The following is a 14,157-nucleotide window of genomic DNA, read 5'->3' on the forward strand; positions in this document are numbered from 1 at the left end:
TCGCCTCCATTGCAATGTTTGCCATAGTGACGGAGACCGCAGCATCGAGCTCACATCGGGCCTCGAACTGCCGGACGACGAGAGCCTTGTCTCCTTCGACGTCGTGTCGCTTTTCGCAAGTGTGCCTGTTCCTCTGGCAGTGTCTGTGGCGCGGACGAACTTCTCGCCTGACACGAGGCTCTCCAAAAGAACGTGCCTTCAGGAGGACGAGATATGTGTCTACTAAAATTCTGCATAACCATCACTTATTTTTCTTTTGCTTGCCGTTTTACAGACAAACCAGTGGTACGGCTATGAGTGCTGCGGTTTCCGTAACTGTGGGAAACCTTGCAATGGAGGCGATCGAGAAAAGAGCCCTGGACACTTTCTTCCCAAACCCGCGTGTTTCCTGCGGTATGTCGACGACTGCTTTTGCGTTGTAAAGAACAGTGAGATCGACCGTCTCAACATATATCTAAACTTCATCGAGCCAGCTATTCAATTCAACATCGAGTGCGAGTCAGACAACTATCTCCCATTCCTAGACGTCTGTGCAGTGTGAAATCCGGCCACCCGGACTTCCATGTGTATAGGAAGTCGACACACACCTGGACTTTTCATCGAGACACCCTAGGACACATACGTCTTCCGAGGAGACCTTCCGGAAAGAAGAGGAGACCTTCCGGAAAGAAATCGAGACAATCAAAAAAGATCCCTGGAAAAGTGGGTGCCCAGCTAGATTCATAAACAACACAATCAAGCGACTTCGACGCCCCCCCTTCAACCCAAGACGCCGCCCCGCCACCCGCGTGTGTGTACCTAACGTGAAGGGCACAAGCGAGGTTCTTGCTCAAGTACTACGACAGTACGGCATAGCGGTCTTACACAAGCCAGTCTCGACCATCGGCGGCCTTCTCCCCAACCAAAGGATCGCCCCCCGAGGGAAAAAGCACAGGAACTGGTTCACAAAATTTTTTGCACTCACTGCCCCATGTCATACGTTGAGGAAACGAAGAATTTTCAAGAGCGCCTGCGGCGCCATCGCTACGACATCGTGAAGAAGCATGTGGAGGGAAGCGCTCTGGCTGAACAGGTCGAAAATACAAACCCCTCCATCGAGCTCCATCGACCTCGAAAACAGCGCCATCCTCTGAATGGAGAAAAACTGGAGGAAGCGCCTCCTGTTAGAGTCGTGACATATTCAGTGCACACGTCGCAATGAAAGCAGGTCAACGGGGGCCCTTCCCAGCAGCTAGGTTTCAGGGTTAAGAGAGATAATCCGGTGAGCACCCGGGGGTGTTCGGGATCGTGGGCAGGCCGTTTCGCGGGACAGAAACAGTCACCCGTGATGAAGGGGGCCGAGTTGGCCCCGAAACGTCGGGATCTTTGCGTTTATTAAAGCGCGGTTTGAATTTAAAGCTTAAGTTTTAGAGCATTCCTAACCAGACGGACGCCCGTCAAAACTGTTTACATACGCTCATGACATTCACATTTGATCAACACGTATTTCACATTTGCACACGTATTATACATTTAACGTAGACAAGGAATTAGAAGACAGATTACACACACGCACAACGCTCACGCGACGACACGCTAATCTAATCGCCACCCCTATAATACTAGCCATGCGCCTTTTGATACTGATAATTTGAAAGAAGTTTGTTGGTCAGTGACCACATCGACCGTGAACGATGTTAGAAATATGGTGCTGCTTCCGCAAAGTATTGTTCCACAATATTGTTTCTCGACATTCCAAGGAATGTAAATCTTACTAAGAAGTAACGGTACATACAGCGATCATTGGCGGCTGTCTATTAAAGATCATCCCCATAGGCTCCTAACAGCCATGTTCTCGCTTTCCTGCATAGACTGCCCCACTTTACGCATGCACATCTCCGTGGCAACCGCCTCGTCTCTTGCGAAAGAAGAACGTAGATTTAAATGGCTGAGTAATGCATGTCACATTACTCAGCCATTCAAAAACCCGGCCTCCATTACTCGTTTATTTTTTGCCCGTTAAGTCTACGCTTGAGTTCGATCTTGTGGCCCGGAATGTTTTATCAAGAACAAAAAATGACCATTGAAAATGTGCAACACAAACTAACATGTATTGTTTATTATCGCTACTGCCAACGCCGTTTCTATTTCGACTACAGTTCTCTGCTGAATAAGATTTTTTTGATACCTTTGACGAATAAAAGAGCAGAGCGCGACTTAGTTTTTCTGTTCAAATACGTAGATACCGCATCTGAAAGTGCTTCGTTTTTACGTGATGTAAACATTCATGTCCCTCCTCGTTCCACTACTACCCGCAGTACTTACAGTAATTACACCGCCTGTAAACCATCTCCATTGTATTGGATACAATCTCTGTTTATCAATATTGAAAATGCCGAACTTGATATATTGCCGCGCGAGCAGCTGGTCGAGCAGGTAGCGCGGCCGTAAACTAACGGTTATCGTGCTTTCTTCCCACGCGAAGCGCCAGGGTTTGCTTCCTGGGTGTTACTCGTATTTTAATTATTCTTTCAGTTTAATGTTCTCTGAATTCGATAGCATTGTTGCTTCTTCTAGGTCTGAATGTTCTACGCTTCGAACCTTCTACGCCGATTATTCCAGAAGCTCACGCGTGTACATTAAGGGGCTTCGCGTGGCGAGCCAAATTCAGCCTCGCACCCGCGTTCGATCCTGCTGTTACGGCGCCATTGACGCCCGCGACGCTTTATTGTTATCTTCTGTTTCCTTTTTGTTTTGAACACAAGTTCGCCCCGTTAAACGTTTAGTTTACTTCAGTTTCCGTCGCCTCATCACTTGTCATTCGTGACAATATACAGCGACCTTAAGGTGTTCAGGAACCAACTGAAAGTGCTTGTTGCCGAAAGAAAATTGGGTTGTGTGTACGTTTATTCAGCGCAAACTCAACGGGCGACGAGTCTCCCGGCTGTAGATGAGAAATTTATCCAGCGCAGTACAACGACTAGCCTCGGGCCTTTAACGTGCATCACACAGTAGTGATAGGCCCGTAGCTCTCAAGATTTGAGCAGCGCTCCAGTCGAGCAAAATGGAATACTTGGCTTGCATTCTGAACATGCGTCAATACGCTTCCCCACTGCGGTTTCTTTATACTCCGTTCCATCCTATAAGTGCCAGCGTAACAGAGGCTAGAAGAGCGAGCTCCGAGCTTTCAGTGTCCCTGCCAAGCGCGCGCTCGTGCAGTGCGAGCATCGTTCAGGGGAACACGTTTTTCCAGGTAACTCCGGCTTCGCTATCACGTAAAGTGAAACATGCGGGCTCAAGGAGGGTATGATAGAAAGCAATACAAATAAAAAGCTGAAAGGAATGTTTAATGGTACAGTGAGGTCGCGAGCTGCATAATTATATTTTATTCTATTTTTTCAATTTTTTTAGACGTTTTGTCATTGCGCGTGTACAGATGCTGACAGGTGCTTGAATTCGAACGCGGCGCGTGGAAAAGCGAACGCTACAGCGCCGCCTGAATGGTGCTGCCAGCATAACATGGTCGCGTCTTGCTGACGCGCTCGCGGCCCCTACCCGAGAGCAACGGGTCTATAAACTACCGCACGCCGGTTCGATGCTCATCCAGATCGAAACGGGCAGGGAAAAAGATTGAACCCAGGATCGTGCGTTCTGCAGCGCGAGCTTTCGCTCTACTTGATCCTATACTTCGTTTCAGCTTCGGTCCAAACGCAGCCAAAGCTACAAGCGCGAGCTCCGGGCTTTCAGCATCCCTGCCAAGCACACCCGCTCGTGCAGTGCGAGCACTGTTCTGGGCCACATGCTCGCGCTTGTAGCATCGGCTGCGTCTGGACCGAAGCTGAAACGATGTATAGGTAGAGCCAACGTTACTGGAGAAAGATCACTTTCGCAGCTCCCTATTCTCGCCTGCAGAGGCGAGTGGCCCAGGTGGCGGTCACGAGAACTAGCGGCGCTGCAGTCGGATCTTGCTTCCCTGTCTCGCGCGTCGTCTTTTGCCACCGCGTTGAGAGCTTCCTGCTCTTTTTCTTTTCTTCCTTTTTTTTTTTTACTTTCAAGCGTATAATAGCAAAAAAAAGTGAAAGCCGTTTACAAATCCCTGTAACGCCGAATTGGAGCGCAGCTCTTGAGGAGGAGGAGTGAAGGGTACTGAGGGGAGGGTAGACCCCTCCCCCTTCTCCTCCTCCTCCAATCATTCTTTACTATGCTCCGGGGGGGATGTCACGTGACTTCGGGGAGGGGGTCACGTGACCTCGGGGAGGCGTGACCTGGGGGTGACCTCAAGGCCACGTGACCCCAAAGGTGACCCCCACGTGACCTGGAGGGGTCACGTGACCTCGGCGGGTCACGTGACCTCAGAGGGGTCACGTGACCTCAGAGGGGTCACGTGACCTTGAGATGACCTTGGAAGGGGTCACGTGACCTTGGGGGTCACGTGACCTCGGGGGTCACGTGACCTTGGGGAGGCGACCACGTGACCTCGGGGGTCACGTGACCTCAGAGGGGTCACGTGACCTTCAAAGGGTCACGTGGGGTCATCTTGGGGTCACGTGACCTTGAGATGACCTTGGAAGGGGTCACGTGACCTCGAGGGGTCACGTGACCTTCAGGGGGTCACGTGGGGTCACGTGACCTTGAGATGACCTTGGGAGGGGTCACGTGACCTTGGGGGTCACGTGACCTTGGGATGACCTTGGTTACGCCGACGCCGACGGCGACGGCGACGGCGACGCCAACGCCGACGGCGACGCCGCTCAAGCCGGGAACGGGCCCCTAAGAGCTGCGCTCTAAAAAATGAAAGCCGTTTACAATTCCCTGCAACGCCGGTTAGAGCGCAGCTCTTGAGGAGGAAGAGGGAAGCGTACTGAGGGATAGGCGACTCCTTGAGGTCACGTGACCTCAGGGGGTCACGTGACTTCTGGGGTCACGTGACCCCCGGGGTTCACGTGACCTAAGGGGGTCACGTGACCTCGGGGGTCCCGTGACCACAAGGGGGTCCCGTGGCTTCAGGGGCTCACGTGACTTCTGGGGGTCACGTGACCTAAGGGGTCACGTGACCTTGGGGTGTCACGTGACCTCGGGGGGTCACGTGACCTCGCGGTTACACCGACGGCGACGCCGACGCCGCTCAAGCCGGAAACGGGCCCCTAAGAGCTGCGCTCTAAAAAAGATGATGAAGTGTAATACACCACAGAGATCAGAGTCAGCGCATTGTGAGTGTTCTTCCTTTGAGTGTTTGAAATTTATTTCTGTGTGCGTCTGCTTTCTTGCGCTGTGAAGTGTTAGTATGAATCAACAACTCGCCCAAGCTCAAGCATTGCTATTCATACTTGGCGGGCTAGGCGATCCGGAAGCAAGGCTAGGGTGCCTCCATGTCTGTCTGTCTCGGGGTGAAGACATCCATTGTTACCCTGAATGTGCCAGCGCGTGACACTCTCGCGCACTCGGTGCGTGACTTGGGCGGTAAAATTGCGTCTATGCATTAGCCAAAGCTACGCGCTCGAGCTGAGTGACACCGGATTGCGCGCACTTCAAATAGCATAAAAAAAACTATTGGGCGGAAAAATGGCTGAGATGTCACCACTCAAGCAAAAGCGCGCGTGTGTATGAAGGCACTCTAAGCAAGGCTCGACCGCAGCGCTGCTAGTTCTCGTGACCACCCCTGAGCCCACGTCACAGGTGGAGCTGTGAAACTGAGCTTGCTCAGGTAACGTCAACGTTACTAGATTACCTCAGTTGTGGAACTCAAGCAGAAGGGGGTATCCCCCCTCACTCACTTCAATCCGCCAAGTGTCGTTCGAAGCGCCATCTAGATTTTCGTTTCATAACTGTGCGTTCCAAAGAGCAGAGATGAAGCGCCATCTAGACGCCGTGCTTCGAAACGTACGTAGCGATCCCAGCGATCCCGACCCGATTTCACCGTGCCCGATTCCCATAAAACACGCTGCAGTTTCCAAAGCAGGTGTCCGGCGGCGCGTCGAGCGACACTTGGCGCAACACCTCCTAGAGAAGAAGGCCAGAGCGCTCTGAGAGGTTACGTCACAATGGCGGAGGAAGGAAGTCCATGGCGCAACTACGTGAGAATACGCTACCGACGTGAAAACAATGTCCCTTGACAAGCGGCGCGGTGGTGTTCGTTCATGCGCGTTTATCCGACATTAATATACGTTTTAAAGGTGCAGTCTTGTACAATTTATTATATATATAATATAAACGTATTATATAACGCGCTACCAAGGTTGAGAGTACCAAAATTATATTTATGAGTATTCCCGTAACCGCGGGACTACGTGCAGTTCCGCAGCACCCCACACTTTTCGAAAGGACCGGCTGCGATGCTGCTGATGCCACATGGCTTCGATTCTGGTAAATTTACGTTGTGTGTGAGCTGCTGACTGTCTGAAAAGGAACGCTGAGACATCTCAGAAGGGAAGCAAACCGAAAAGAAATCCAGTCGTTGTCGCAGGGAGCCCACACCAGCAAGAGATGGGTCGACAACGTTAAGCCTTTCGTCGCCGCTGCTCTCGTCGCCGTTGCTCTCGTCGCCGCTGCTTTCGTCGACGTTGCTCTCGTGTGTGGTGCTTTTGAGACTTGTTTCCCGTCGTATTTCTGTCATCACCGTAGTCTCGGGTAGTTTTTTTGTGTGTTCGCTTGATACTACGGCATTTTGCGTGCATTTGTGAAACAAGTCCTGCTACGGTTTGAGTGATGTTTGACAACTAGCCAGCGAAGGCTCTGGTCGACTAATCGATAGACCTCTCTCTCGACAGAGAGAGGCTTCTTGGAGTTCGTATTCTAATGTGTTCGTCACGGATATTGTGGGACGTATGGATACGATCGACAGGTGAGAAACAACTTATTTACGGGCTTTTTTGTTCATGTAGGACGCAAGTAAGATGCTGCAATCGTTTTTTTTTTATCGCATGATAAATTGCAATTTTGTTCCTTGTCATTATTCGTATGCAGTTGCGTCGACATTTGTAAATATGCGCGCTAATCTAGTTTTCACTGGAAGATGAAAATCAAGTTTGTGTGATTATTGAAAGTGAGTTGTTTGTGATTCTGTGTTTATTTATACTAAAGTTATTTTATTGCCTTTTCCGCGTTTATACTAGAATCCTAACTGTATTAAGGTGATAGTATTCTTATATACAAAACAAGTTATGTTTTGTTCTAAGGCAGCTCGAGCCCATAGGGAGAAGTAAATTAGTAGACTTAGTAGTAAGTTTAGTACCCCTGCCACAGGGAAACGTTAATATATTTTCATTCAGTGATGTAGGATTTAATCAGCTCGCGGTCTTGAGTGATTATACGAGCGCCGCAAGCGGATTTGTCGACCCTATAATGTCATTCGATCGAAATTACATTAATTTTGCCATGTGGCCGGGGTATGATGCAAGAATTCAGTGACTGCACGCGATAACGTCGCTTACATGATCGTGAGAAACTGTTGTCTTGCCTTGTCCGCGTTGACTATGTCTACCTGATTTTTAACTGTTCTGTTTTGCTGTTTCAAAATCACTGCGTGTCTCGCCATTTTGTCAAAGTATTTCTGTATAAAATATGCATTCCTACAACAATAATTGCATGACTCAATGTCTTCGACTTAATTAAGACAATCACATTTTTCGATAGACGTCTTGTACGCATACCTCGTGCCATTTCGTACCGATTATTTAGCGGTGTAATATTTTGCTCGTGTAATAAAATGTTTTCTAGAGCCGTTGCTACCTGCAGCTTTCATTTTAGCTAATATGACACGCGTATGTGACTAAAAACGCGTTACGACGGTCGATCTACGCGCGTTGCATTCGCTTCGACGCGCGCCCCCGATGGCCTTCCTTTGCGACGTCACGAGAAGAGCACTACGGCCTTGTCTTCTAGGAGGTGTTGCTTGGCGAGCCGTGGTGAGTGAGGGGGGGGGGGGGGGTGGTACTGTTCGTGTATGCAGCGTCTATGAGCAGTTCCGTAACTGAGTTAATCTAATAACGTTGGGTAACGTTCGCTAGAGCCACTTTATGTGGCAGCGTAGCTGCCCGAGTAGCGCCACGCTTTTCCCAGTGCCGCTTCTCACCGCGATTGGTCACACGCAATACCATAGCAACGAGCCGTGATGTCACTGGTAAGATGGCAGCGCCCAGAGCTGGTGGATGAGAGTTTGTTCGGTGTGCACAGTCGTGATGTGCAACTGCTTGCCGACGATTTCGGACTTCTTCGTGCTCTCTTATGCAGGTATAACGTGAAGATCTGAAGGAATGAGACTTTTACCTTTTCTGTGCGAGATCGCTCTGAGTATTGGCACCTGTGAGACAGAATCAGTCATATCGCCGTAGTGGTGCTCGGCTTCCCGGATGTGTTCGAGGATCGATTAGGTTTTTAGCATGCAATTTTCGCATACTCTTGGCTTTGTTTCAATGTTGGATTGTCTGAGAATCGATGCGAAATGTATGAGTAGCACGCTGGGCCTTGGGGAAGTTGTTTCAGCCCCAGGTAACCGCATATTCACAGAAACGTTTAGTGAGGAAGCTTCTGCTATCTTTACGTTTTGTACTAATCAACGATTTTACGATATAGCCTTTAGGATAAGATGTTCGTCTTTTTCTAGCTTCCTTGGAAAGCTTGAATTTCTGAGAATCGACACGAAGGGTATAACTCGCGTGTAGGGCCTAGGGGAAATTGTCTCAGCCCTGGGTCACCGAATAACCACAGCAACTTTTAGCGAAAAAGCGCCTGCGATCTTTAACCTCTTGTTCTACTCGACGATTTTATGAATCGGCAGTTCTGAGGACTTTGATATAACGTGCTTGCGTTGGAATGAATTTCATTTGATCGCAGTGTTTTTTGGTTCATTTTTTAAGTGACAAGCTGGCGTTTGCTCAAAGTTCGTATATGATATGACCTGTAATATAACAATGCATCAACACATACTAATAAACTTAGATGCTCAAAGATGTGTTCGTCTTTGTAATTAACAAGTTACAGACATAATTATTTTTACGCGTAAAATTTATTTCCTGTAACTTGGCCCGTTTCGTGCGCATTATTGTCAGTGTGCTATGATGTTATTATCATGTGTGCATGGTTCTAAATATCCTCTTTGCAATGCATACAAAGGCCAAAATGACATCAGCCGACGCCAGCTCACGCATTGGACACGAAAACTGCGTCACTCGGACGTATGCGCTCGTCACCAATGAACTCGTCGACGAATATTTGAAATCACATTCGTGGCCAAGAAGCGCACTGACGAAACGTATCATCAATGGCGGATGCTAAGTTCTATGGTGTGCTTAAAAAGCACGGTGGAAGCTTGGGGTGATTTCACAGTTATTTATTTATTTATTTCAAAATACTGCGACCTCGATGAGGTCATCGCAGGAGTGGAGAGAAAACATACATATACATTCAAAAAGACAATCGATTAAAGATGTACACACCCTACAATCAAAACTTAGAAAACCTTGAAAAATGCAATATCAAAATATTACAAAAACAATCACATACACTTCAAGTACAGATTCCAGGCACCATACCAGAACACCTACTGTATTTCTAACACAAACTTATCAAAATCGAGACAACGAATGGATCCATTTATGTTATTCCAGTTTTCTATCGTTCTAGGAAAAAAAGAATATTTAAAACAGTTAAGGTGGGCTCTGTATGGTACAAGATTTAATGGATGGAAGCTTCTAGTGCGTGATTCAGTAACAAAACTAACATATTTTTCTCGATTAAGTGTACAGTTATTATTCACTATTTTATGCAGGAGCTTGAGCCGTTCTACAGCGCGTCTAGAATCAAGAGGCGTAAGTCCTATGTCAGTCATGGCAGATGTAGGAGAAAAATTGCGGTCATATCTATTACAAATAAATCTAGCTGCCTTTGATTGTATTGCGTCAATCTGCTTTATATCACCTTTTAGATAGGGATCCCACACCACACAACCGTACTCTAAGATAGGTCTAATCAAGGTCTTGTACGCCGTTATTTTAACATCCCTAGTTGAAGATTTTAAAGTTCTCTTGACGTATCCTAGCCTTTGCAGAGCACGAGAACAAATAGAACTGATGTGCTTATCCCATTTGAGACTAGGCGTGAAAAAAATACCCAAATACTTGTATTCGTGAACTTGACGCAGAATTATATTACGAGTACCATAGCTAAAAACAGACGGTTCCTTCTTATTAGTAAATGACATAACTACGGATTTCTCAAAATTAATTTCCATCTGCCACTTTTTACTCCAATTCAAAAACCGTTCAAGAGAGTCATTTAGTAAGGCATGGTCATCTACCGAGTTGATTTCGTTGTACAAAACGCAATCATCTGCATAGAGGCGAATTTTAACTTGAAGACCATTTGCAACGTCATTAATATAAAGTAAAAACAAAAGAGGACCTAAAACTGATCCCTGTGGGACACCGGAACTAACTGAGACATTGCTAGAATGAACATCCCTGTATGAAACAAACTGTGATCTATTTTTTAGGTAATCTTCGATCCAATTAACTAATGACGTATTATTTAATATCGCTTGTAATTTCTGAAGAAGCTTATGATGTGGTACCTTATCAAAAGCCTTAGAATAATCTACAAAGATGGCATCAAGTTGTACTCTTTTATCTAAAGCTAAAGCTATGTCGTGAGTGAATTCAAGAAGTTGGGTTGAGGTGGAGTAACCACGACGAAAACCATGCTGTTGAGGGCAAAGAATAAAATTAGTCTCGAGGTACTCAGATATCTGTTTATAGACAATATGTTCCAAAAGTTTGCATGAAGACGATGTGAGCGAAATGGGTCTGTAGTTTGTGACCACCTGTTTGTTGCCTGACTTGAACAAGGGGATAATTTTAGCCGACTTCCATGACTGAGGCACTGTTGCAGTAGAAATAGATTTTTTGAAAATGACAGATAGGTATTTTGAACTCCAAAGTGAATAACGGCGAAGAAAAGAATTTGGAATTCCATCAGGGCCAGGGCTTTTCTTACAGTCAAGTTTCATTAGTAGATTGAGGACACCCGAAACACTAATCTCTAAATCAGATAAAGCTGGGTATATACCTTCAAAGAAAAACTCTGAATCATTGCCGTTGTCACGACTGAATACAGATTTAAAATAATCATTGAAACAGTTCGCTATCTTTGTCGGCTCACTTACAGATTCACCTTCAATAGTAAAACTCTGTGATACACTACATCTTGGAATAATAGATCTCCAAAATTTGGCAGGATTTGATTTCATAAATTCAGACAAAGTTACATTAAAATATTTGGTTTTAGCTGTTAACATCTTTTCTTTCAAGGTTGTTTTCAGATATTCAAACGAGGTATGAACAACTGATTCTGTGTTATCTTTCGTTGAACGACGTCTCCTCTTCGTTTGCCGCATCAACTGCAGCACCTCTCTCGTAATCCAGGGGTGCGCAGGGTTCTTTTTCTTTCTAGTAACAGGTACAAATTTGTTGATGCATTTTTCTATAAGGGAGTTGAAATATCTAAGCAACGTATTGACATCAGCGTCTAGACTTATGGCACAAAAATCATCAAAATAAAAACTAAGTTCATCAATAATTGACACATCGTCAGCTCTGTTGAAATCAAGGAACGTGACGAATTCAGGGTTCGAACGCTTGACACGAATGTTAAGGCTGACAAGGACAGCTTTGTGATCAGAAATTCCCTCGGCCACCTCGCAGTCATAACCTAGGTTTGCGATACTATGGGTTAGAAAAACAAGATCAAGAACAGAATTATCTCTGGTGCACGTTTTGACAACCTGATCTAGGTCGAATGACACAGCTATATCTACTAGAGCATCACAAATGGCCCTGTCGCGACAGCCAACCACTAGCGTTTCCCAGTTTATATCGGGTGCATTAAAATCGCCCAGCAAGATAAGCTTGAAATTCGCCAGATTGTATTTGTGAATGTAGTCATATATATCAAAGATCGTTTGCAGGCCCGAACTAGGAGCGCGATAAACCGCTCCGATAACAAGAACGAACTTATCAAGCTGCACCTTACACCATAAAGACTCTGTGTTAGGTAAACAGGGAAGAACCGAAAAGCTAATACCAGATTTAAAAAAAAGCGCGACACCACCACCTCTAGAAGACCTATCGCATCGTACCACGTTGTAATTAGGAGGTGTAAATTCGCAATCAAGAATGCCATCGTGTAACCAGGTTTCCGTAACACACATCACGTGCGGTGAATAAGAAGCTGCAATGCACGAGAACTCTGTAAATTTAGGGACAAGGCTCCGAGCATTAATGTTTAATACAGACAATGGTTTATTCGGTAACTGTCAGTTCGATCCGGTGGCAAGAACCGGAGGAGGAACTTTTATCAGCGTTCTATTTGTTGAATCCCACGAGTATCGGTCGTTGTCAACAAGAGCGTAGTCGTAACGTAGACGGACCTTTGCGCCATTTCTTCGGAATTCGGCAGTACTAAGCCAGAGTTGTTTTCGAATGTCTCTAATACGAGGTGAAAAATCCTCGTTAATAAATATCCGTGTGCCTTTAAGTTTAGAAACATTTTTGAGTATCCGCATTTTGTCACGGAAGTCCATCAATTTAAAAATTATAGGTCGTATTTTACCTTGTGCGGGGATACCAATACGATGACAGCGTTCTATGGCATCGCAAGTCACAGACAGTTTTCTGGTCAACAGTTCAGTTACACTATCCAGTAGTGATGCAGGGGTTTCATTAACAGGCTCTTCTAGACCATACACGACCAAGTTGTTTCTGCGAGAACGGTTTTCCAAATCATCATTCTTATCTGTAAGTTGACAGACAGCTGTTTCGAGAGCGGCACTCTTTCTTTCTAGACACTGCAACCGTCGGGCGATATCAGATATCTGGGACGAGCCAGCTTCGATTGCAACAAGTCGAGATTCGTAGGCGGCAAACTTAGCATCCAGAGCCTCTTGTCTGTTTTTGATAGAAGTAACGTCCGCAGCAATTTGTGTTTGGCCAGTTAGTAATTGCTGAAGGAGAGCTAGCGTCTCGGGGCCAGGGTTAGATTCAATATCGCCACTACACAACAGGATAGATGAACATATCCTAAACCATGACAATATATCAGAACAAATGCCAACCAGTGGGCCCGGTAGCAGCAAAAGAAAGCGATCATCGGACTTAAAACCGTCTGGCAAAGAAACAAACTCTACCTGTAGGGTGAGACAGAAGAAACTCAGTGGCATATTCGTCTCGCTGCCACCAAGCCCACTGAAGAGAAGAGACTGCGTCGATGGCTTTATGGCATCTGTAGCGGAAGTAGGTGTCGCTGCGGTGCTTCCGTAGAGGGTCCAATCCAGTGTTGCTAGATGAAGTGCAGGCCGGTCGTCAAAAGGTGTCGAATCATCACACGATGACGGGGGTTCAGGAACCAGAAAGCGGGAACTGGCGAACCCGTGCGGCAACAAATCCGCGGTGACGCGGCATACGGAAGCCGGGGATGACCAGACCGTTCCGAAGACAGCGATCTGTAGGGTGAGACAGAAGAAACTCAGTGGCATATTCGTCTCGCTGCCACAAAGCCCACTCAGACCTTTTGAGCTTTTGAGTTGCGGATTACAGCTAAGAAAGAATTTAAAGTATCATTTCGTGGTCTCTCCAACACGGATATGTGTGCTACACCAGATAAAAATATTGACGTTTTGCATTCGGGATACTTCCGGACGACCACTTGGGCTGTCGGCTAGAACACCTCATATCCGGCGTCCGTCTCTTTTGATGGCCTTAACAATCCTTTGGAGACCACCATGCTGTCGTTCTTGGTTTAACTTTGTCGACTGTTCCTCGCCCAAGCGAGTGTGAGACCGTCGTCGACGTCGCTCCTTGCCAATCCGTGAGATCTCATCTTGAATGAATGATTGGGTCTTGAAGACGTATGATTTAAAGCATACATTCGCTCACTATGTGGGGCAGTCGAGCAACCTTATGTCCCGAGGCAATCGTCCTGTCGTGGCCGGCGTTTTCGGATTTTGTTTCATAGGAGCGAAGTCCGAAAGTACAGGGTGCCACAAAAGAAAATTTACACGGTCTTTTTTACCGCAAGAATAAACTAGGCATCGCCGAACGCTCATTCTCCGCCCAAAGGTAGAGCTAGAGGTCACAACCAGATGCCAAAGTTTCAGCCCGGTCCGATAACTTAATCAAAAGTTATGGG

General features: G+C 46.6%; 1 protein-coding gene across 1 annotated transcript in view; it reads right to left on the reverse strand.

Annotated features, from left to right (window-relative positions):
* The window catches only part of LOC120849525, a 45,271-nt gene extending 33,068 nt beyond the window's left edge, over nt 1–12,203 (reverse strand). Inside the window, exon 1 of the mRNA XM_040505030.2 lies at nt 10,999–12,203. Within this exon, the coding sequence (XP_040360964.2) occupies nt 10,999–12,181 (1,183 nt within the window). The 5' untranslated portion in view covers nt 12,182–12,203. The remainder of the gene's footprint in view (nt 1–10,998) is intronic.
* Nucleotides 12,204–14,157: the final 1,954 nt, after the last annotated feature.

The sequence above is a fragment of the Ixodes scapularis genome, unplaced genomic scaffold (genome assembly GCF_016920785.2).
Source record: "Ixodes scapularis isolate PalLabHiFi unplaced genomic scaffold, ASM1692078v2 PGA_scaffold0__279_contigs__length_252992795, whole genome shotgun sequence".
Lineage (NCBI taxonomy): Eukaryota > Metazoa > Arthropoda > Arachnida > Ixodida > Ixodidae > Ixodes > Ixodes scapularis.